At 37.7% G+C, this 24271-nt stretch overlaps 1 protein-coding gene across 9 annotated transcripts in view; it reads right to left on the reverse strand.

The window, feature by feature from the left end:
- The window catches only part of KCNT2 (potassium sodium-activated channel subfamily T member 2), a 227657-nt gene that overhangs the window by 148136 nt on the left and 55250 nt on the right, over nt 1–24271 (reverse strand). For 8 of the 9 annotated variants that reach the window (XM_088799157.1, XM_074317061.2, XM_074317059.2 and 5 more), the window contains exons 2-4: nt 12473–12552; nt 10231–10330; nt 1903–1951 (exon numbers count right to left, since the gene is read on the reverse strand). In XM_088799157.1, coding sequence (XP_088655283.1) covers nt 1903–1951; nt 10231–10330; nt 12473–12552 — 229 coding nt within the window. The remainder of the gene's footprint in view (nt 1–1902; nt 1952–10230; nt 10331–12472; nt 12553–24271) is intronic. The other variant, XM_074317060.2, reaches the window with a different exon arrangement.

The following is a 24271-nucleotide window of genomic DNA, read 5'->3' on the forward strand; positions in this document are numbered from 1 at the left end:
TCCCTAAACAGAATGAAACTTGCCACAGTTTTGAACACTAATCAAAATGATCCACTTCAAGGTGCTTTCACACTTTATTTGAATGAACTTCATAAACCAGTTCCCCTTCTGCAGGTGGAAGTACCAGTCCTGCCTCCTCCAAGGCAAGCTTCCATCTTTCTCTGTATTCTCTGTCATATGTACAGTGTCCAGTGCTGAACTACCAAAAAGCTATGACTGCAACAGAAGAAGTGTCTAGAAAGGATACCCATATGTATCCTCTCAGCACTTGAGGAGAGATGGATGGAATCACAATAAGCAAACAGAAGCAAGAATGACTCAGATAGCAAATGCATTTGTTCTAGGCCTCTGAGGCTAAAGCCCATCTCCGTAAGAGAGATAGATACCCTGGAGTCTTGCATTTTGACTCCTGTTGAAATAAAAACTTTGACTTAAGTGAATTTGAAAACATGAAGACCATAAACGACATGTAAATACATGGCGATATAAGTAAAATACGTTGCAAAGTGCATCCACCTAGCCATGATACAAAATTGTCATGCTGTAGAATTCACACGACTTAGATTTTCTTCACAGTTCCTATGACTGCTAATCACCGTGCTTTGTCCTAGAGGTACATGCTTATTGTGAAATGATCTCTACAACATTTTTAGCATGAGTTACTCAAAGTCCTGTTTGGAAGTGAGTACGATTATTATTTTAAAATATCACTGTAGATAAAAGCTATTGGTATAGATCAACTTCTATTTCAAGGCCATGTAATACTATTCATAAAAATACTAACTTACTTTAAATGAGCGCCTCGCCGGAGGATACTATAGGAGTCTAGCTCAGAGATTAAAAGACTGCATTTTTAGTGAATGCAGAAATATTTGAAAAGGGGTACTTGTAAATTAATAATATTGCAATGAACGTCAGTGGAAAAGAACGTAAAACACAGCTTAACTGCAACACAGTAGGAAATATCCATACTGAAAATTTAATTTCCTAGTTATGATCACAGTGCATACTTAATTGAAATGATTCATTCTTATACATAAAATGTACAGACTTCAGAGTCATCATGACTTTAAAAGACAAACCAAACATACGATTTCAAAGTATTTTAAAGGTTGTTTATAAACAGTGAGTCATTCCATGCCTTCCAGATTCAGTCTTGTCATTCTAAACTTTTATTATGTTAGTAACTCTCAGAAACATTTTCACTTTTGAAAATGGAAAGTGTTTGTAGGAGGGAGACAGGAGTCCAGGAGATGAGAACTTTTAAGAAGTTTGCTGGCATGAAATTGAATAGAAAAAGGAACCAGGACAAGATGCAGAGGGCTCTAGGGAACATGTCAACAATGTAATTCAGACACGCTATTTGTTCTCTCTCCTGTTTTCTTACTCTGTCTGCAGGACTTCCTTATTCCAGAGCATACTTGTTGTTTTATTCACAAATCATCTGCCAGGGGAGCAAGCTCTTGCAATTGGTAATCCGAGCCATTCATTCATTTATTCATTTAATGATTAGTCATTGAGATTCTAACGTGTTCCAGACATTGAGGACATAGGTAAAAAATCAACCTGGGTATGGGCTTTTGATTAATTTTTCAAGGATTGTATAACAGGAATGCCTAACGTAGGTAGGGAAGTTGCAGCACCCGAGACACTGGTTTTCTCTGCACCCTCAAAAGCTCTCTGCAGGCTAACTCCTCCTCACAAGGAAATTCTCAAAAGATAGACAGAAGGGCTCAAGCAAACATGAAGAAGGGAAAAGAAGTGTTAGTCTAAGTTGGGCATCAAGATTAATTAAGGAATAAAACAGACATTGTGAAGATCAACAGTTTCTCTCCAATAGTATTTCTCTGGGAAATACGAATAAATCCAAAAATATAAGGATAAGACAAAATTGTACGTAACCTGGAGGCCCCATAAAGGTACACTTCTGTTCACCCAAATGATATGAGACCTATGAAAAGAATAAGAAGAGGTTAGTTTTTTAAAATGCAGGAAATGCATTCATTTCTCAATTCTGATTGAAGTTGGAAATATGTAAACAATGCAAACATGAAAAGACAATAAAATGTCAAAATTAAAATTAGAAAACCTTCCTATAACCATATGCAGCCTTCTTTTTGCTACTACTCATTTCAGCCTTGTGTTAATAAAAGAACGGATAATGAGCCCTATTTAAAGAGTGATTGTGGCAGGGCAGAAAAACCTCAAACCCTTTCCTAGTCTCCTTCTCCACCGAAAAGTCAGTTAAGGGTCTTCTATAAATTCTAAGATTCGGTTCATTTTAAATCTGTTAATATTTCAGCAATACAAATGCAACAGCAGAAATCATCTGACTAAGGTCAGTAACTCAGATTACAGAGCACATTAATATTTCAGATTTGGATTTTTATGAAACATTTAACATGCCACCCAGAAGCTTAGCATTCGACATTATACAGGACAGGGAGTCTCTGTCCGTAAATATCTCGTAACAGTCATTTCATCTTTGATGTTAAAAATTGTCTGCAAAGGACATTAAACACTTCTAGTGCCCCTTTAGTTATAATGTTCCACTTTTTATACCCTACCCTTATGTACACTATTTGATGTGCAGTTGATTCAAATGGGAGGCATTCACAGAAATATACCCTACTCGGGGAAGATTAAAATAGGTATATTATACTGCCTAGAAAATGCAAATAAAAACCACAAAAGAAAGCAAAACCTACTCACTCTTTAGAGATATGAAATGAGACCCCTCCCGTAAGATATTAAGTGTATTCTTAAATCTTTAAGTCATTTTCTTTTTGGTAAAATGTTATATAATAACAAACAGCCATAAACTCTTTAAAATTCTTGTTTTAAAAAGAAATATAAAAATGTAAAAGACTATTCAAAGAAGCTCAAGTACCCTATAATCTCAGTGTCACATGTATCTGAGTAACTGACATCTTCACTTGCTCCCAACCAAACCTGTGACCCAATAAAACTGGTCCTGTTAGTTTTCACATCTCAGTAAACGGCACCAAATTCTCCTGTGCTTGGTTACCCGCCAACTCGGGCATCAGCTCAGTTATTTTCCTCTCCTGTATTTGAAATGTGTAATACATGAGTCACCAAAGCTTTTCGAACCTTCTTCCCGCCAGCTCTCTGTTGAATGTATCAACCTCTCTTCCTCTCCACCAGCACAACCATCTTGATGGAAACTACCATTTTCTGCACCTTGGGGACTCTTGCAGAAGTCTTCCAACTCGGACCCTACACTTCCTTTTGCCTTCTACATCCTTCCTCCAAATTGCAAGAATTGGTGTGACTACACCAGTTCTTTGTAAACTCGTTTTTGCTCACATTGCCACACTGTATATCGACATTGCACTTTTCAGATAAAAACCAAAACTCTTCACACGCCATTCGTAGACTTCCTCCCCTGTGACAGGCTCCCTCCCATCACGGCCCCTTCGCCACGCTCTTCCCTCATCCTAGAGCTCTCAGTTCAACCTCCGGCAGGGAAACCTTCTCTGAGGCTTCCACTTGGCCAAGTAGGCAACTCGTAAGGGATGTCACTCACTCTACCTCTCCTGCCACTCATCTCGGTTGGATCTTTATATTTATTTGTAAATGTATTTCTTTACTAGATGTCTCCTCACTAAACTGCAAGTTCCACAAAATGGACTAGTGTGTCTGTTTTCCTCGCTGTTGAAATCCCAGTGTGTTTCTGAGTGCAGGGGGACAGGAGGCTAGGCATCACTATAAGCAAATGAAAGGGGCCAGTCAAGGCAGAAACATGGCAATGAGTTAAGCAACACTTCCCTTTGCAAAGCAAACCTCATATTCTCGGTGACGTTGGGGAAATCAGACCAATACCAGGTATGTAAAGGGTAGAAGGATATATACAGTCTTTGTAGATAGAAAAGCGGTATGCTACAAAAACTACTAAATAGTAAAAAGCATGACAATATGTGCAAAATTATAAATGAATTACTAAAAATAAGTTTGTCAGCACTTTCAGAGAAAATTGGTAATTTTTAATTCATGGATTTTCTAAGAGCTAGTTATATCAACAGACAGGTATTATGTTTGGTCTGGGGCGTTGTTTTCAGAGTTCTTGAAATATCAACACATTTAAATTGAAATAAGACCATGGAGAAGAGATGTTTTTTGAACAAGGCTATGTGATGTGGAATAGGTTTCATAACTCTTAAAAGACATTTCTACAAATTTCAAATATATAAATTTCAATGTGGAGTGAGATCTCCTGTCGAAAGTCCCCTTTCCACCCATTTACTACTAAGCACTAAATTGGATAAATACATAGAAGGAAACTGTATAAATTGTAATAAAAAGCTGGTGCCCAAACTCGCCTTCAGAAAATGGATTTGTCATGGAAAAAGAATTTGGGATCTGATTTGCATGTTCCTAGTTAATGACCAAAACAAATGAGGGTGAAACTGAAGCTGGAAGCCAGACCATAATTGCAAATGAAGCTTCAATCCCACAGGCAAAAAGCACTAGGAGGAAAGAAAACCTTACATGGATATTTATTGCCGCATTATTTATATCAGGAAAGTAACTGGAATCTACCTGAATACCTAGCAACAAAAGAAATAAAATAGCCTCATCAACAACAGCAAAAATACCATATGTGAGAAAAAAGATAAAATACATATAGATAGGACAATACTACATACATTGATAAAAACAGTGGATGTAATATTGTCCTGCCTATATCAGTATGAATGTGTTCTATGTATGTGTGCATATAGAGAGAGTTTGCAAAAGACTGGTCCTCAAACAGCACTTTTCTATACATGTTGAGCTTTTAAGTAATTTTTACTTCCTTGTTCTTGCCGTATGTGTTTATATTGTAATAATCATAAACCATTTACAAAAAAATAAAAAAATAAGTTTTACTTTTTTGAATTATAAAAACATAAAAACGAAAAAAACAAAAGCAGACATACACTAAAATTTGTATCATTCAGCTTTTTCTGACTTAAGCTAGGACCATAATCAGAACTCACATTTGAAGCATCATTATTAGGAGAACTGGAAGAGCCATAGCAAACAACGAGAATCACAGCAGAAGTGAAACATGGGAAGTTAATGACATGTAGCCTCAGCCACTTTTAACAACAAACTTATTTATGGCCTCTCCTCTGGCTGAGGAAAGTGCTGCTGAAAATGTCAAATCAGCTTCAGCATCTGAGGTGGAGGTCAGCGGGTGAATATGTCAGCCAGAAGAATAAAACGTTTGGTAAACACATGGAAGTAATAGGGTCAGCATGTAGGGCAGAATGCATGGGGAAGGACATTTGAGTCGCAAACTCCAGATAAACTCAGATTGATAGCTCTCTAAAACAAAACAAAACAAATGCAAGCTTGTATTGTATTAACCAAAGTGTAATATCCTAAACCCGGGATGTAAGTCATCAAACTCTCCTAACCATAACAAATACTGAGCGCTGAGTTCTAGGTGTGCTACTGGGCTCACATTTCAAGGACACACCAAGTGGAGTATGTGTGCAAAACCAAGGTGACCAGGATACCAAAGCATAGTGGACTTTTGACAATATGTTAGGAAGGTGTTCCGATAACGGAATCCCTTTAAAACACTGGGCATACTTCATAGCAAGCTAGACAAGCAAGTGTCAGGGTGCTGTGCAGAGGGCTAAATGCTGACTGTTTGCGAGTATGAACTTGGAGGGTCTTTCCATCAGACATAGGTTGGCTGAGGCAGAGAGGCTTTCTATGCACAGTCCTTGGCCTTTTCTGGTGTAGAGTTAAGTGCACACAGCCGCTCTCCAGCCAAAGGCTACGTGTCCCAGCCTTTGAGTGAAGATGTGAGGATGCACTGACGCTCACTTGGGATCTGATATGGGCTGCAAGTGGAAGGGAGGCGACATCTGTGGACCAATAATTTGAAGCGTCTGTCTCCTGTCTATGCTCTGTACCTTTCTGAAAGTTGACTGCAAAGGATATTTAAGTCTTAGGCCAACACACAGCCACGAAATGAAAATGGCTTGCATATATAGTACTGTAGTTACCATGTTATAGTGTGTGTGTGTGTGTGTGTGTGTGTGTGAATCACTATATGGAGAAAAGGTCTAGGACACTGACTAGGGACACCAGCATTAGATTCTGGTAAACAAACAAATAAACCGTATATATATTTAATTACAGTTGGCATTCAACATTATTCCCCTTCAGCTTCAGGTGTACAGCGCAGTGGTCAGGCATCTACACTGTCTATGCAGTGATCCCCCTGATAAGTCCAGTACCCATCTGACACCCTACATAATCTTTACAGTATTATTGACTATATTCCCCATACTGTATTTCACGTACCCGTAGCTATACTGCGATTACCATCGTGTACTTTCTAATCCCTTTACTTTCTTCCCCGTTGCTTCCCCCTCTCCCATCTAGCAACCATCAGTTTTTTTCTGCTATATCTCGGAGTCTATTTCTGTTTTGTTTGCTCATTTGTTCTGCTCTTTAGATTGCACATATAAGTGAGATCATATGGTATTTTTCTTTCTCCATTTGACTTATTTCACTTAGCATAATGTTCTCTAGGTCCATCCATGTTATTGCAAATGGCAAGATGTCATTCTTTTTTATGGCCTAGTAATAGTTTGTTTTCTAAATGTACCACAATTTCTTTATTCAATCGTCTATTGATGAGCATTTTGGTTGTTTCCATATCTTGGCTATTGTGAATAGTGCTGCAATAAACATAGGGGTGCATATATTATTTTGGATTAGTGTTTTGGATTTCTTTGGATAAATACCCAGGAGAGGAATTGCTGGGTCATAAGATAATTCCATCTTTAATTTTTTGAGGAACCTTCACACTGTTTTCCACAGTGGCTGCACCAATCTGCAGTCCCACCAGTAGTGCATGAGATACCCCTTTTCTCTACATCTTCGCCAACACTTGTTGTTTGTTGGGTACTGTTTTAATCTCTTATGTGACCGACATACGTGATAGAAGGAACAGTCTACATAACACTCATTGCTGTTGGTCATCAAACATTTAAAAGATGTCAAAATTTTATTTCTTCTTTTAGTAGTTGTTACTCTAAAGAAGAAATAATGTTTAAAATTTGTATGTCACCCGAATGCATGTATTGCTGTGTTAGACACTGATTTTAAATGCAAATCCAAATAGCACAAAATATAAGTACATTTATGTGTCTGTCACTTGATGTGAATAATTAGTAATCACTCAACAATTTTAAAGTGGAAGAGGATGCAAGAGTTTTGACACGTGGTGAAGAGCTAAGCACCAGGAAGTATGAGTCAACACTGATGGTTCATCTCTCGATGAAATTCATAAAGTACACACTGGGGGTGTAGTTTCCTTTGCTAATGCCCCTAATCACTGACTACAAACTGTGTGTACATCTGAGTTTGTCATTTGTGCCATTTCATACATTAACAATAAAATTCCTTTCATAGCCTTCAATCTGTCCATGTTTGCAACATTTTCATAACAGTTTTGACTCCTGAAGGGACTTAAAAATAAAGCAAAGCAGCACAAAATATCTGCAGCTTTATTATGTCAGGAGCTCTAATTAAATAAATCTCCTTGCTGAATTAGGCTCATTATTTTAAAATAGAGCCTGTGCCCATAAAGACCACTTCTGTTTTTCATTAACCACAACTGCGTGGACAATGGGAGCTAAACAGGTCATTGTATTCAAAATGGAGCCATGAGTTATTGTGGTTGTTGGCTAATTGCAGTAATCTGATTTTCCAAATGTATATCCTCTGTAATTATGGCTGAATATTCTTAGTAATATGGCATAGAAGTTAATTGTAGGAAACTTTGTTCCTCTTAATGTTTTCCAATAATACAATTTCACCCTGCTGTCACCCGCCAATGCCCTTTTTCCCTTTGAAGGAATCTCTCATGACCTCAGCTTATGATTTTCAGGTGTCTTGAATGTACATGCTATTGATAAATCTCCAAGTTTTTAAAACAATTCTGATATGTTTTTAGAAGGATTTGTAATGTGCACCATTTTTTATAACACCTAGGCAAAAAATGTAGTCAGTGGAATATACATGGACATGACTAGGTCGTTTTAGTCATCTCAAGGGGTCAACACCATCGAGAGTACTGTTGGGCATAACTCCATTCATTCAGGAACATTCCATGACCCACCGAGTCCTGTGCTAAGTCTGAGAGCTAGAGGCAGATGTCGCGTGGCCTTTGCCCTTGAGGAGATATAGAGAGAACAGAGCAATCCTTATAGCTGACCCTTGACCTACACCCATTGGAACTGTGCGGGTCCATTTATACATGGATTTTGTTTTCAATGAATACTGGAAATGTATTTTCTCTTCCTTATAATTTTCTTAGTAACGTTTTCTTTAGCTTTATTGTCAGAAGACAGTATAAAACACATAGAACCTAGAAAATATGTGTTAATCAACTGTTTACGTCATCGGTAAGTCTTGCAGTCAACAGTAGGCTGTTAGTAGTTAAGTTTTGGGGGAGTACCAAGTTATACACGGACTATGCAGGGGTGGGGGTCAGTGCCCCTAACCCCTGTGTTATTCAAGGATGAATTGTAGTAAAAGCAATGTCAATGTGTTAAGTGTGTGACGGAAGTATTAGGCGGTGCTCCCAGAATACCCAAAAGCCACTCCCAAACCAGAGTGGCACTGGGCTATAGGTCATGATGTCAGGTAAGAATTTCAGATTAACTGTTATCCCAAAATTGCTCTCCTGAAGTTCTAGGTGTCCTAAAGCTAGTTTAAGAAAAATCGTGGGTAATGAGGGGCAGAGGTGGAAGACAGAGGTCCTAGATGAGGGAGCAGAACGCTCAGTGGCTTGGAGACAGTGGAGAGCAGAGTCTGTACGCCCTGCTTCACGGACGTCAGCATGGCTGGAGTAGGTGGCTGGGGAGGTAAGGGAAGCCAAGGTCAGATTATCAAGGGCTTTCATGTACCTACTGAGTCACTCACTCATTTAATGAATAACTACTGAGTGCCCAGTGTGTGCCAGGCTCTAAGGATTTCAACAGCCGATGCCCCCATGGAAAAGCCAGTGCAAACCGCACGGAATACACAAAATAAACAAGTAAAATGGGTGTAACATGTAAAAGAGAGAAAGGCAATAGCAAATTAGAAGGGAAAAGGAAAAAAAAAAGTATTCAAGAGAGTCTTGTGAGGAGATTACAGTTTTAAACAGGATGTTTGGGTAAGGCTTCACTGAAAGAATATTTTGAGTAAAGATCTGAGGAAGTGTGCCTTCTGTTATCTGCTTGGAAGAGAATTCCAGAGGGAAGGGCAGGTGTGAAGGCCCTGAGCCAGCCCTGCGTCTGGTTGGGATCCGGGAACAGAGGAGAGGCCAGTGCGACTGCAGCAGAATGGGTGGGGGAAGAACCAGTTCATTGAAATGCATATGGCGTCCTCACTTTCCTCATTTCACTTTGATCCTTTTTTATTTTTTTGAATTTTCTGAGGGCAAACCTCCACATGAAAAAATACTTGTACAGAAGTTATCGATGAAATTTGTCTTCTGCTTTGAAATTATTTTAAACGTCATAGGCTGGACAGGCGCCTGGGGTGATAATGAGATAAAAAACTATTTGTGACATTGCACACCCGGTCAGTCCCCGACCCTACTGCTTCTAGCCAAGGATAGAGAGTAAAAAGGAAAGACCATAAACACACAGCAAGGCAACTTAATGAAAGCCACGTGATAATGAGTAAAAAAATCAGTCAAATCAATAAGTCATTTAGCTCAAAGAAGGTCAAGAACTACATGATGTAGCTTTGAGAACTGACATAATCATGTAGCAAAGTAAATGTTGGGGTGTTTCTACTCAAGGTTACCAAATAGAGCATAACTGAAAAAACTTTCAAAGCTAGAATACAGTAGAGTAAGCCTTTTGGGGAATATAAGTAAATAAAGACCAGAAAGTTATTGGGTGTTTAAAGAGGCTGACCCATATTAAACAATGACTTAGAGTATTTTGGTTAGCAATAAAAACTGTTAAGAGTAGGTGTCCAGTATTAGCATTAGGGGGATAGAAAAAGAATACAAGAAGAGATGTTCAAAGAGAACCAAGCTATAAGGATTATATTCACTTATTACCTGACAGGCAGATGAATTTAATTGCAACAAACACCAAAATGCCCTTGGAAAAAATTAATTCTATGTAACAACCTTTAAAATTATAATGCAATTCAAAGTAATCAGAGAATATTGTTGAGGGTCAGACAAAAATACCTTACCATTCATCTCCTTGTGAAGGCTTTTCTAGTAGTACTCGGATTATGTATAATAAGCAGCTTAATAATTTCAGAGAAAAATTGAACAGACGTATTCTTAGACCTTTAAACAAATAACAGAAATTTGATTTTTATTTGAACTTAGTTCACAAAAGACTAGAAAGAATTGTGAAAAATATCAACTTTAAGTACAACACTTAATTTGTATTTAGAAACTATAATACCATACTTGTTTAAACTCTCTGAAGTTCTGTGTAGCTGAATTTTAATTAGCTGAATATTGAAACAAAAAGTGAGATTGACAAAACTCATGGACTACAAATTACAAGCCACAAAAATCATGCTTAATCAAGATTGGTTCAAATCTGCTTAAAAGTTTAAGCATTTTCTATATCCTTGAATTTGGGAATAAATCTTAGCTAGCTAGAAAATCTAGCTGCTTCCAAATTCACAGGATAAGTTATGAATCTTGTGCCTTCAGAACATCTTGTGGATTTAATTATAGAGACATTACAATTATGTATATAATTATATATTATACTTTTAATTAGTAATTATATAATTAGAGATAAATCGTAGTAGCATATGATAAGAAATACACACACGCACATTTTTTTTTGAACTTTACTTTTTATTTTAGGTTAAATACCAATAAACTTAAATTTTTTCTGGCAAATAAGGCTGCCATGTACCGTCAGAACTGTGTAGGTCACACTTACACAACCTGTAATACTTAATAATGATGAAGAAAAGCAATTCAGATTAAGCAAAATATGCTTAAAATGTGATTAATAGAAGCATTACCTGTCCTGCAATTATCAGGTAGTATCTGATTCATGCATTATGAATAAAACTTTGAGAAAGGCCTCCCTATAATGATTACTTAATAAAATCTGGAAATGAAACGTCATTTTTTTTTGCTCTGTTCTATGTGAGTTGTACTTGAGATGACATTTAACAGTAAAAGCTAATGATTATTAATTGTGCAAATTTTCCGAGGCCATTCTATTGCAATGCTAGGTACACACATTTTATGGGCCAGCTTCTTTATAAAGACGTTTAAATTATTAATGAAATTGTCCTGGTTTTATAGAATTTGCCTCCCCAGTGACTGCTTAGTCAAAGCTGGCTGCTGGTGAAATAGTCAAATAACGCATTTATCTTTTCTGGCCTGGAGAGATAGTATTAAAAATCAAGCAGGCCTACTCAGATGCTGTGGCCCCTTGATGTGATATCTATTGGTGGCGCTGTGTTGGAAATTCTCAATAACCAGGTTAGAGGCATTAGTTCTTTGAGCCTTGACCTTGAAGCTAACCTACCTTTAAGAGTAGCTAATGAGTGTGCCTCAAATACTGAAATATTCCCTACAGTCAGTATTTGGATAATTTCTCACACGTCAGGTGTTTCTCTTTGAACCCTACAGAGGCACAGCTTACTTAAGATCACCCCAAGAGGATTCAGGGGTCAAAATTCAGAAAGAGCAATGGCTACCCTAATCTAATATAGAAACTCTCCACTTGGTGTTGGCATTTGCAGGATAATCATGAAAAATTGTATATTGGCTCCTTATATGTGGCTTTTAAAAACACATGGCATTATAGGGAGGCAATAGGGATCACTAACGTGTCAACCTCGAACAGGCACAGGAGGTCAGTGACTGCCCATTTCATGTCCTCTTGAAGTTCCAGTGTTTCCCAAATTTGTCTGATGGTAAGAATCACAGGGATGTTAAACTGAGCTTAGCCCTACACGTCCTGGTTCAAAATCGCCAGAGAAGAGTGCTAGCAATCTGGACATTTCAGAACACCCTAGATGTATTTTTGTCAATAGGCACCATTGAGAAACACTGAACTCTTCCCCCACAAAATCAGACAATTATTCCCCATACAGGTCAGTCAGAATCACTGGAACCTTCTCAGATTAAGCTATAGGTGTCCCTCACAGTTAAAATATGAGAGCCCCTCATTTAAATTATTTTCCTGAATGTTTCTACTGATCCAGATGGCCCACTCAGAAGTCTACTTATTGGTGTGGGACTTGGAGAAGTAAAGATATTCAAGAACCCTTAACGCCACCAGATGTAAAATCTATAGTTTTCTAAAATTTTGCTGCCTGGCAAACGAGATTGTCAATTGTATTCCTCTCCATAAACGATATGTCGCAAAAAGATTGCACAGCTGGAGACTTTTGAGGGAAACATACCTACAAACACAGGGCACATAGGGGAATAAAATGCACAACTTACTTGATCTCTGGTTTTTAATAAAAAATAATTTTAGTCTCTCTTTAAATGTGTTCTCATTCATATAGAATTCAACTTGTACCCTGCAAACAGAAAATAAAAACATAATTAATCTAAACACTAATATATAAGAAAATAAAAATAAATTATGTGATTTAATGCATTCTATACTTTGAGTGACACCAAAAAAAAAAAAGAAGAAGAATTGAGTAAAATACTGATTTTTTTTGTTTTTTGGAAAGAGGCAGTTACTTTTAATTTTAGTGATATAGTTAGTTCAAATAGCATATGTAGCTAATGGATGTAAAGAGTGGTATGGATGACTACAAGCAACAATAATGCAAAAGTCCTTAAAATGTGTCTGCGATAATTTTAAATCAGTGTTTCCCCAGTTTTTGCCCACATTGTAAGAATCAATTGGATACTTGAAAAATTCGGTTCGAGCAACACCACCCTAGACAGACTGTATCAGAATCTTAAGGGACTAACCCTGAAAACCTACTGGTAACAAGCTCTCACCTTGACTCTATTTGTGTCATCACATTATAGGACACTTTGCCTTCTTATTTATTTATTTAGGTTCATATTAAAATACACATGGGTCAGCAAAGGAGTGCAAACATTAAGTTAGAATGTTCAACTCACCAGAGATAGAAGCCAGACAGATCAATTAAGACACTGAGCATTATATATTTAATCCACTGTAAAATGATGTCAACAGTCTAAAAATAATACTGATTTAATAAATGCATTTGCTTTCCCCCTGTATTATGTGACGGCATAATTAATACTTTCAAAATATGGAGTGAAAAGAAAAATCATGTTCAGTGCATGGAACTTATTAGTAATCATCACTTGAAATTTTCCTAGTCTCAAGTACGTGTATTATAAATTAGGACCACAAAAACAGCTAAGAAAGCATTTTAACGTTTATAAAAACAACAAAGATTTCATTTAATCTTTCCTAATATCACAAAATTTTGATAATGTAATCCATATAAACTAGATTGTTTTGCAGTTTTGGGTTTTTTGGTAGCAATAGACATGGGAGATAAAACAGGAAAAAAATTAACATATAAAGGTGCTTATGTATTAGATAAATATTTCACTGCTATATCCTATGGTGTATAATCAAGAAGACTTGTGAGTATTTTTAAAACTGTCTATCATTCCGTAAAAGTAAAAGGGATTTTGTTATCAATTGCAAACCATGGTTTATCTGCTATACCTCCTAAAAGGCTTGAAAGCTCTCTAACCTTACCTCTTATCCATAGAGAAAATATTTCCATGCCTAAACATTTTTGCATTCCTTTTCATCATTTTCTCATTTACTTCGCATCTTTTGTTTTGCATTCCCCTTATACATTGAGTGAGGGGGGAAAGGTCAGAAATCAAGATTCTCTTTACTTGTTAATTTTTCCAGAAAGAAGCCATGAAAATTGTGATGGTATCTTACAGAACACTATGTGCACACACACACACCCCACACACAATACACAAACCCGCACACTCACACATGCTATAAAAGTACACACACACACACACACACACACACACACGCACACACAGAGCTCCATTAGTATCTTGGAAATCCTTTATCGGCCTGCCTCCTTTGGTTATTGAATGAAAAGGCAGTTCATTTAAAAAAAAAAAATAACTGGTAGCAGGCTAAATTAGTCAAATTTGCTATGGATACAAAAGCAAATTTGAGAGGACATATGGCTGTTACACAAGTAATTCAGCAAAGGCCATGTAGATTTCCTTCCTTGAATCATTAAATTTATAAGACTATGAGTCCATTCTTCAGATAATAGCTGGAATTCAATACTGGGTTAATAACAGAGGTACCTTTTTTAACTAAAATGAGATTGTCTACAGCTTTACTCAAAATAACTAGGGATGGGGAAAGCACTCCATATGAGACAAAGTTTAAGGAGCTGGAAATATTTCGTCTAAATATGAAGACATAGCAGTATCAGAATAGCTTTCTTTACATATTGAGGCTGCCATCATTATTAAAATGAGATGTCTCATACTGTGATGTTCTATTGCGTAGACCCAATCACAGAAAAATGGGAGAACAACTCTGAACTGGCCTTCACTGTGGAGATCTCTCAAACACGTGCCAAAGAGGATAACCACTTGCAAATGATTGTTTTTTTGTTTTGATTTCTTTCCTAAAGGCAAAGACAATTTTGCATGGTGTGAGGTCTCTCATTAAATGAATTCCAAATTCCCTTCTAATTATAATATTATGTGAAGTAAAACAATTCATCTAATGATCTCTCCCAGTTAATATGCTCTCCAAGAATCGTGGATGACAATGAAGTAGGGCTTGATACAAATACTTATTAAAGTTAACGCTAAAACGAACCAAAAACAAGCAAAAGTCTTTTTGATTCATATCTTCTCTCAGGTACAGAAAAATGTCCTTTAGGTTTATCATTTATAATATACAGCAGTGCTTTCTTTTATTTGATCGAACAAACAATTCTTAGCAGAATCGAGGTCGGTGTTTAGTGTAACATTTTGGGATCTTCTGCAACACCATACAGTTCTCTAGTACTCACGGATTTAGTACAGAGTTTAGTGTTTATCCTTCTCAATTTTCTTCATGATTTTAATTGGTTTTAAATAGCCTCTTAGTATCTCCTTTTCCAGGTACAAATGTCCTCCCTCCTTCTTTCCCTCCCTCCCTCCGTCCCTTCCTTCCTTCCTTCCTCTTTTCCTCTGTTCTCTCTTTCTTCCTTTCTTCTAACCTCCCTCCTCCCATTTAACTTTATCTGAATTTACCTCCATCCAATAGGGCAATTTAGTGAAAGCTTTCTGGACCTTTCCCAGAACCATACAGTTTTGAATAATATACTGTCATATCTGCGCTCCTCACTTCTTAAAATGACTTTTTTTTTCTTACGTGTTTATACTCCAGATAAAATTTGGGATGATTTGGGACATTTACCGCAATATAATAGTGGAATTTGGATTATATTTAATAAAATAAAAAAAATAAAGTGGTATTGTAATTATTACTATGTGGTATTTTTCTTATTGACATGTTTTCATTGTTTAATGATAGTTTTATATTGGTCAGAAATATTTTATTGTTTTATTTAGGTAGACCCTACGTATGCTTTATGATACTTATTTCTGGGTATTATAATTTGGGTTGCTATTTTAAGAGGGTTTTGTTCCGACCTTTTAACTTGTGTTTTTCGTATTATAAATGGCTACTACGTCGAACTCCTTCATATGTAGTGATATATTTTCAGGTTTATTTCTTGGGTTTTCTAGGCAGACAATCATTTCATGTAGAAATCTCCAATATTTCTATTTAGATTTCACTGTTCTTGTCTTACTACATTGACTAGCACTTTTTGAAGAAAAATGTCAACTGTGGGGTATATTCTTCTTATAAGAGAGGGCCTCTTGTGCTTTAGCAGTTAAATTGTTGATCCTGGAATTGCAATAAATATTTATGTTTTACTAAAAGTCATATCAGGAGAGGATGGATGTTGATTGTTATCAAAAACCTATCTTGAATCTGTCAAGTTGAAGGTACGTCGTTGGGGTATTTTGACATAGCTTTGGTGAATTGTTTCAATAGTTTTTCTAGTGCAATTTATTTTTTCATTTCTGGAATAAATTTCCTATATTTTTTGTTTTTCTTCCATAGTCACAACTAAGATTGATGTGCTTTCATCCTCAGATTATTCTAATAGCTTCAATTATGAATTGAAACACTCTCCAGATGTTTCTTTGCCCTGGAACAATTTTGAATATTGTAGAGATTTTTTTTTTTTTGTACCATCATCAATTTGCCCCGACACTGTCAACTGCCTTAATGTTGATATTAATTTGTTACTTTTGTGTTACTTTTCTTTTTTTCATTTTCTACTAATTCTGTTGCTCTGGTTACTTGAATTTAATGTAAAAAAAAAAAAAAAAAAATGCAGCATCTTGTTAAAATGCCCTTTTCTTGCTTCACTCTTAAAATTCTTATTCAGGAACCTTGAAGTAGGCCATACCATTTTAACAACACAGAAAAATGATTCAGACCTGGCTTGTCAATGAATTGTACTTTCACAAACCCTACTTTGCTTTTCTTAAGAGCTGATGCCCTCAACTCTGTGTAGGACGCCAGCTTTGGCAGACATTCTCTGTTGGAACTTAGAGTAGATACAGGTCATTATCAATGGAAAATCCTCCCTCCGTGACTAATAGGTGACATTCCCTTCCTGCCTCCCTCTGATTCTGCAGGATTAGTCCTGGGGGCCTTGCATGTGTTTTCTATTACTCTCCTAGTCTCAGACAAGGCAATGACTGCCTGGACTTCCTGGCCTCAGCAGGCAGGTTCAATGGGTACAAGTAAGTTCTGCTATCTCGCTGTTGATCTGGTGGTGGTTTTCCTTTGGAAAATCTACATCTGGACAGCAAGCTCATGAACACAGCTCCCAATACAATTCCCATGTCTAAGGACTTTGTACCTGACATCATTTCTGTGCTTTTATATTGTGACATGTTCCTAACCCCAGGCTTGGTGTTCGGATTCCAAAAAGTAAGGAGAAAAAGTAACGTCTCTCCCCGTACCACAGCCAAGATTCTCTCACTCCCTTCGCACCACTACCAAGTTCTAAATTGGGTGTACACATATGAGAACTCCATCTTTCCAAATGTACTACTTTACTGTGAGTGTACCCCTATTTTCTCTAATGTCACTGTTACGTCCCCCAAAAAGATATGTTGAAGGTCTAACCTACAGGACCTCCAAATGTGACCTTATTTGGGCATGGGGTCACTGCAGACATAATTAGTTAAATAAAGATGACATCATATTGGAGTAGGATGGGTCCTTAATCCAATAGACCTGGTGTCCTTAGAGAAATCTGGACACAGACACAAAGGGAAGGTGGCCGTGTAAAGACGGGTAGAGACTGGAGTGATGCAGCCATGAGCCCAGGAGGGTCTGGGGCCCCCAGAAGCTATAGAGACAGGAAGCCTTCTCCCCTAGAGGCTTTGGAAGGGACACAGCACTGCCAACGTGGTGATTTCAACCTTCTCTACTCCACAGCTATCAGTCAACACAATTCTATACTTTTCAGGCACCGAGTTTATGGTACATGGGTATGGCCGTCCTAGGAAATGAATGGAACCATTTTCTATGATGGTGACAGTAGCAATTCCTGATCCTATGAAGTGAGTCTGTTAGAATGTAAGCTCTGCAAGGGCAGAATCATATTGAGTTTTGTTCACACTTATATCTTTAGCTTCTCACATATTACGTGGGACTTACTGGGCACGATTATGTCTGAATGCCTGAATGAAGGGGTTCTGGGGTCCCCGGGTCTTCCTTCGGTGCAAACTTTAAGGACTCTGAGTGGATAGTATGCTGGGAAAGAGAAAAGCATGTGCTTTTCCTCCCTTGGGTTGTAACAATTTGAAGATGAAAAACTTGGGTTGTGGGGAGGTGAACTCTTGAAAATCTTTTCTTATTCCAACTTGATATACTTTGCGATTAATGATAGTTCCTTATAGGTTTTCAATTTTTTTTCAATTTTGGTAATTTAGATTTGTTTGTTTATTTGTACTGTCTCCCCATGATTTACTGAATACTTAGGGAAGACATTACACTACTGTTAATTTATTTAATTTTTATAGTGTTGCTATGATGTGGGTAAGGCAACCATCCACTTTCTTTTATAGAAAAAGACGTTTAATTCAAATAATGTTAGTGACTTGCCCCAAATCATAGAGGTCTTTGCATTACTGCTTCTTGCCTCTTGCCTCTTTGTCATTACTAGGAGAGTTCTAGGTCATCTGCAAAATGTTACAAAAGAATACAGCAAACACCAGACCCACACAGGGTTGGGGAGTGTTTGTTTAGTCCTGCCCTTTGATTATTGACCCTAAATCAGGTTTCTGTCCATTTCCAAATAGTCACTCCTAACTTCTGGTAACTAAATTGTTTAACAGAGCAACTATTCAAATGAAGACTTGTGAAAAATTAATTATTAAGTCAGCCCACGGTCGATCTTTCATCAGAAAACAACAGTTTCATTAGTTCATGCTCAAGTGCTCTCAGGGCGTTGACATCTGGCTTCCAACCTTTACTACACGCACAAAAATAAACTCACTTTGGGGACGTTTCCAGCTTCTTTTTGCCCCATCTAATTCGTTTCATTACTCAAGCCTCGCTCTCCCACCTCCTTTAGTCGCTAACATCTGTTACGGAGGCAGAGATTAATTCTGATGACCTTCGATAGCATTCTCTGCATTTTTTAAAAAGAAATCTAAAATAATGTCATTTTTGGAGAGGGAACCCAGCTTTCAACACCCATACATACGTACACTCTCATAATACACACACATATATACGTGTGTGTTTAAATATACATAATGATGGAATGGTAATGAGGAAAGCCTCTGCGGCGCTAATCACTCATCAGTTTTCCTTCATTGTGGATAATGCTGATCGCCCCCCAGTAATCGCATTTACACTCCTGTCACTCTTTGGTAATCACGGCTTGCAGGTAGCTGGAAATAACGACCTTGACGTTTCCATGGTAAAACACATTACAAGTCCACTCAGGAGTACTTTTATATTCAGATCTCTGCGGTTAGAAAACTCATAACCTCACGTGCAATGTTTATTTGCAGGGCCTCATTTTATTTAAAATAATTAAATCTAAGCAACGGCATTTTAACTCAACTCTAAGCATGGGAAGCAAAACACAAAGAAAGCTAAGTAAGATAAATATAGAGGTACATGTTTTCATCCTAAATTGCAAAGAGATTTTACTTCTCAGTACCCTTGCCCAAATGCATGAGTAGGGGCAGGTCTGGGTCCAGCCATTAAAAAAAGAAAAAGAAATGCAAGTAATAGAACATTCATTCATTTTTATTCTGTTGTGTGTATAATAAGAGCAGCAAAAATGCACAGCGTTTGGGCTTGGGATAATTTGTATTTGGTAAGGATCATGTATATTTACAACCACCACCTGAAAACCAAGGAAAACTCAGATGCTTTAAGATCATTTCCATTTTTTTCTCTTGCTTCAATTCTACTCTTTCGCATTACACACACACACACACACACACACACACACACACACACATGCCCCCAAAGATAAAATGCATATGAGCACATACATATGCACCTATGCGAGCATGCATGCATGCAGACATGTACAGAGACATTCTGGAAACATAAAGCTGTTAGCCCCAGAAGGCTTATACGCTTACGAGGTAATAGGAGTAGGAGGCAGCACAGCCCCACCACAAACCTGCCAACCTCCCAGTCCAAACTCATAACATGCCAGTCTAGTTTTCTTTTTCCTCTATACTTATGTGAAGATAGAAGATACCGTGTGATCTCTGACTCAGATTGGAAGATTGGAAGAACTTGGAGAAAAATATAATGCAGCTCCCACAGCCCAGGACAGCTAGGAATAGCACGGTTAAATAGCAAAGTCCAGTGTGGGGAGAAATGTTTATGTTTTGGGGGAAGGAACCATTGGGTCTCAAAGAGTCAGGTCCTATTCACCAGATGTTAGTGGTTAATATGCAGCTGGAAATTACATGGAGACACTCCTATGCAGTGAAAGAAGCATCTTTCCACTTTAAGTAGCTTTTTGCACCAGTGACACAAGATGTCACCTCAACCCTCCAAGCAGCCTCTTGTTTATTGCACTTCTTCCAGAGGGAGAACAGTTCAGTAATGGGTATGGCTCAATGGCACGTGTATTTCTTTAGAATATCTCTTAGCACTTAGTATTTAGGGTTCTTACCTACATAAAAATTACACATATGACTTTTAATAGGTAAGTTGTATTGGGTTAAATACAGTTAAAGACAAGGTGGAACCATTTGGAGGAAGAAAGGAAAATACAAATAGAGTTTCACTCAATAAAATATTATAATAAAGCTCATGGGTTTCCTAGGGAAACCAACTTTTCCCCACAGTAGTTCATTTGAATGTTTATTTGTATGAAGGGATAAAAGGATCGACTTTGGAATCAGATAATGTACATTTGATGATCAGATCTGACAACTTTTGTTCCATATAAAATGCAGATATTACTTTCATTCACAGGACTGTTATGCACATTAAACAAGATACTTTATATGTGACACATACAACTGAACATGACAACTGAAAACTTTTTGTGGGTGCATTGGTAATAAAAAGTGTTCCTCGGCCATCTTGGCTGTGGTTCTGATTGACGTCCAAAGGAAGAAAGAGACGCTGAGGCTTGCTGGTTTCTTTCATTTGCTAGGGCCGCCATAACAAATTACCACTGAGTAGGTGGCTTAAAGAAACAGAAATGTATTTTCCCACAGTGCATTTTACTTATCCTTCGACATTAGGCATTAGGCAGGGTTGACCACTTCCTCATTCGTATATCACTTTCTTCCCCTTGACTTCCAGAGTACCTTGTTCTCTTGGTTTTCTTCTCACCTTACAGTTTATTCCTTCTAAGTATCCTCGGCTAGTTCATTCTCTTCTGTTCCCAAAATCAGTCTTCTTTTACAGCTGTATTCAAAATGGCATCCATCTATATGCTCCAGATTGCCAAATTTATATATTCAGCCCAATCCTCTGTCCCAAACTCATACACCCAACTGCCCGCTCAACTTTCCTCCTTTCATCTCTCTAGTGACATCTCCAACTCAGCATAGCCAAACCTAACTTTCTTGATTTTCTTCCCTGACATCTCCCAATCTGAGCTGATTTCAAATCCATCCTTCTGCTGGTTCAGACAAAAGTCACGTAATGATACCTGAATCCTCTTGCACTTAAGCACATGTTAATATTTAGAGTTCTCTGGGTAGTAGAAATCTTTTAGCACAATAAGGAAGAAGAAAATGAAAAAAGAAAAAAAATGCTTATTACATGTTCAGTTGACACTAGCTGGTAAAAATGACCTGAAGATATTTAAACTTGCCTTCAGGTTAAAATTTATTTTCGAGGCAAGATATGGAAAACCGAAGCACAACAAAAATTTAAATGATAAATACAAATATTGAGACTGAAGGAAGGCTCCATCCGTGTATCAATCTACAAAAATAATGGTAAAATATTTCACACCGTTGAAAGCATTGTGATGTTCAGTCTTCTATTCTAAGGCATGACCTTTAATTAGATATGGCTGCGGAAACTGCCAGATTGGATCCCTGGTGTGAGTGATACATAGTGACAGAGAGGAGGATTGGAAAGGAAATGACCACCCTCTTTCTTCTTCCCCTCACCTTATTGTGTCTGAGAAAGGGGGTATTCTGATCTCCCTGCTAATTTTCCCCATGCCTATCCTCTCCCCTCCTCCCCATTAATTGCAACTGTGGCTTCCAGAGCTTTACAGAGATTCAGAATTGCTTTTAAGGGAGAATAAAGTTTGTCATGGCACAGTTTTTCAAAGCCTCATTAAATGTCAAGCTCCACTAAAGAGATATTAATCAGTTTTTGCTTGTAATTGTTTGCCCAGAGTGTAGTGGATGTTGACTAATATATATGGGATTAAAACTTTCTCATCAGTAGTTGCTTCTGACACCCCAGAGTAGACAACTATCAGCATGTGGAGGCTGGCAGCCTGTGGCCAATGCCACCTGGCATCTATGCCGGGAAACAGAAACTCCCAGACAACCCTTCTCCCAAAGGCGGTACACATCTGCCGATTTCAGAACGCATACTTCTGATTTGCTGTGGATGATGTGACTGCGCTAGCATACCATAATTCCTCTTGAGTTCCTCAACCTGCCTTAATTATTGAGCTTTTAAATCGGGGGTCACTGCTTTTCCGTAAAAACAGTCTCTGGCCATTAAGAATAATGACTCTTAAATAAGCTGTCTTTTGGCTTCCTTCTGGGCCTTGCCCTGCTTCCTTGAGGCCTCATTTTAGATGCCCCCTAACACTCTTCCTCACCGAAGTTTTAGTCAAATGACACGTGTAATTTTTGCATAGTGCACTCGATTCCTTTTACCATAGAACTCGTGGCAATGTGTCAGAATTGCCTTTTTAGGGGTCTCTATCCTTCAGATGGATCTGAGAGGTCCAATAACTACCTCCATTCCATGAGACACAGAACACGGACATGTGAAAAAAAAGAAAGGAAAATTTAAAAATACATAATTAGAAATTTGGTATATTTACATTTGAAAGTGTGCCCCCTCCTTGAGCAAAGTAGAAACAGCCTCGTTTAGTGCTTTGCAGAAATAATGAGCAAAAATAGACTGAAACAGACAGGAAGCTACCGAGTACCAGATGGAATGCGTCATCAATAAATTCCAACTAGAAGCCATCGAGAGTTTATTTGAGGGCAGGTTTCCTGCTGTATGTCCCTCCAAAGCTGCTGGTAATGCTTTGTGTGGCTCTGAAGTAATGAGGCTGGGAACTGTGTGTATTTGGCTCATTTGGGTTGCATTTTCACACCCGAACACAGTGCCAGGCACACATATTTGACACTCATTTTATTTGCTGAGTGTTGAATGAATTTTGGTGTACAGAAGTTTGCTCTTTGCTCTGTCTCTTCTACATTCTTAATCTGTCAAGGTCTTGCTGTCAATTTTAAATCTCTTCTGAGGGTCTATTTAGTGTCATGTTTTTTTGCATTTTGTGTGTGTGTTTTTTGTTGGTGATTTTGCTGTTTAACCCTCAAGCAGTAATACCAAGGTGCTGTCTAGTGTCCCAAATACTAGAAAGATGCCATGTACCTTACAGAAAGCATGTGTTTGTTAGGTAAGCTTGTTCAGGATTGAGTTCTAATATCATTGGCTGTGAGTTCAGTGTTCATCCAGAAAAAGGAAGAGGAAGCAGACCCATCTGTATGTAAGCCTGCTCTGGAAAATTAGCATCTATAGTTGCATGACGACGCTATAGAAAAGATGGAGCACTGGCTAAATTTGTGAATTCATGAGATGATGACCAATGAAAAGTATAGTGGATAACATAGTCCTAAGGCTGAAAGCCAAAGAACTTTATGGTCATGCTATTCAAGTTCAAGAAAATATTAAACCTTTCCCAGTGTTTTATTATAAAGATAGGCCATGTACATTTAATTATTTTGAAGACATCTGTATGAAATTAGGTGTCTCTAAACAGAAACCCATGTGAAACAAGAGTATGTGTTGATCAGTTGGTGACAATGTGACCAGAAGCTGTCAGGAACCTAATCCTGTGTTTACCTAAGGACCAGTTCCGTATTCGCTACTTTAGTGTTTTCAGAAGCATCACAGAACTAGTGCAAAGAATGAGAATTGACTGTGTGTGTGCATGTGTGTGTGCAAATTATACTTATGACCAATGCAAACAGTCCCACACATGTCTGTATATTATCTATATGTACAATATATAAATATAAATAGAATACAGAAGCATCACTTGCTCTGGACATACCTTGGTCAGGATATGCCTTGCAATTTTAGTTGGATGACCTAATATATTTTTGTCTGTTCTTCACATGTTACCAACACAAAGCACTGTCTGTCTAGTACTTTTCTGCATTACCCTTGCTGTGGCGACACTATAGACTATTCCTCCAAAGTTCTTGTTGAAAAAACAAAAGGTCTTTGCAATGGCACATTATCTCTACTCATTCTAGTGGCAAATAGTGGACCTGATAGCCTTTCTGACAGCCGTGTATTAGCTTGAGTAAGTTAGCCCTTTGTTGTTCAAGTATACGGTGTTGCTAGCACAAGGTCTGAACGGGGCACACATAGAAATGCATCAGACCAAAAGCTGGGTAAAATTACCTACAATGTGTCCAAAATTATTCACATGTAAATAATGGCACTTTAGTAGCAAAAGGAAA

The sequence above is a fragment of the Rhinolophus sinicus genome, chromosome 6 (genome assembly GCF_057876585.1).
Source record: "Rhinolophus sinicus isolate RSI-liver-muscle chromosome 6, RSI-T2T, whole genome shotgun sequence".
In the NCBI taxonomy this organism is placed as follows: Eukaryota; Metazoa; Chordata; class Mammalia; order Chiroptera; family Rhinolophidae; genus Rhinolophus; species Rhinolophus sinicus.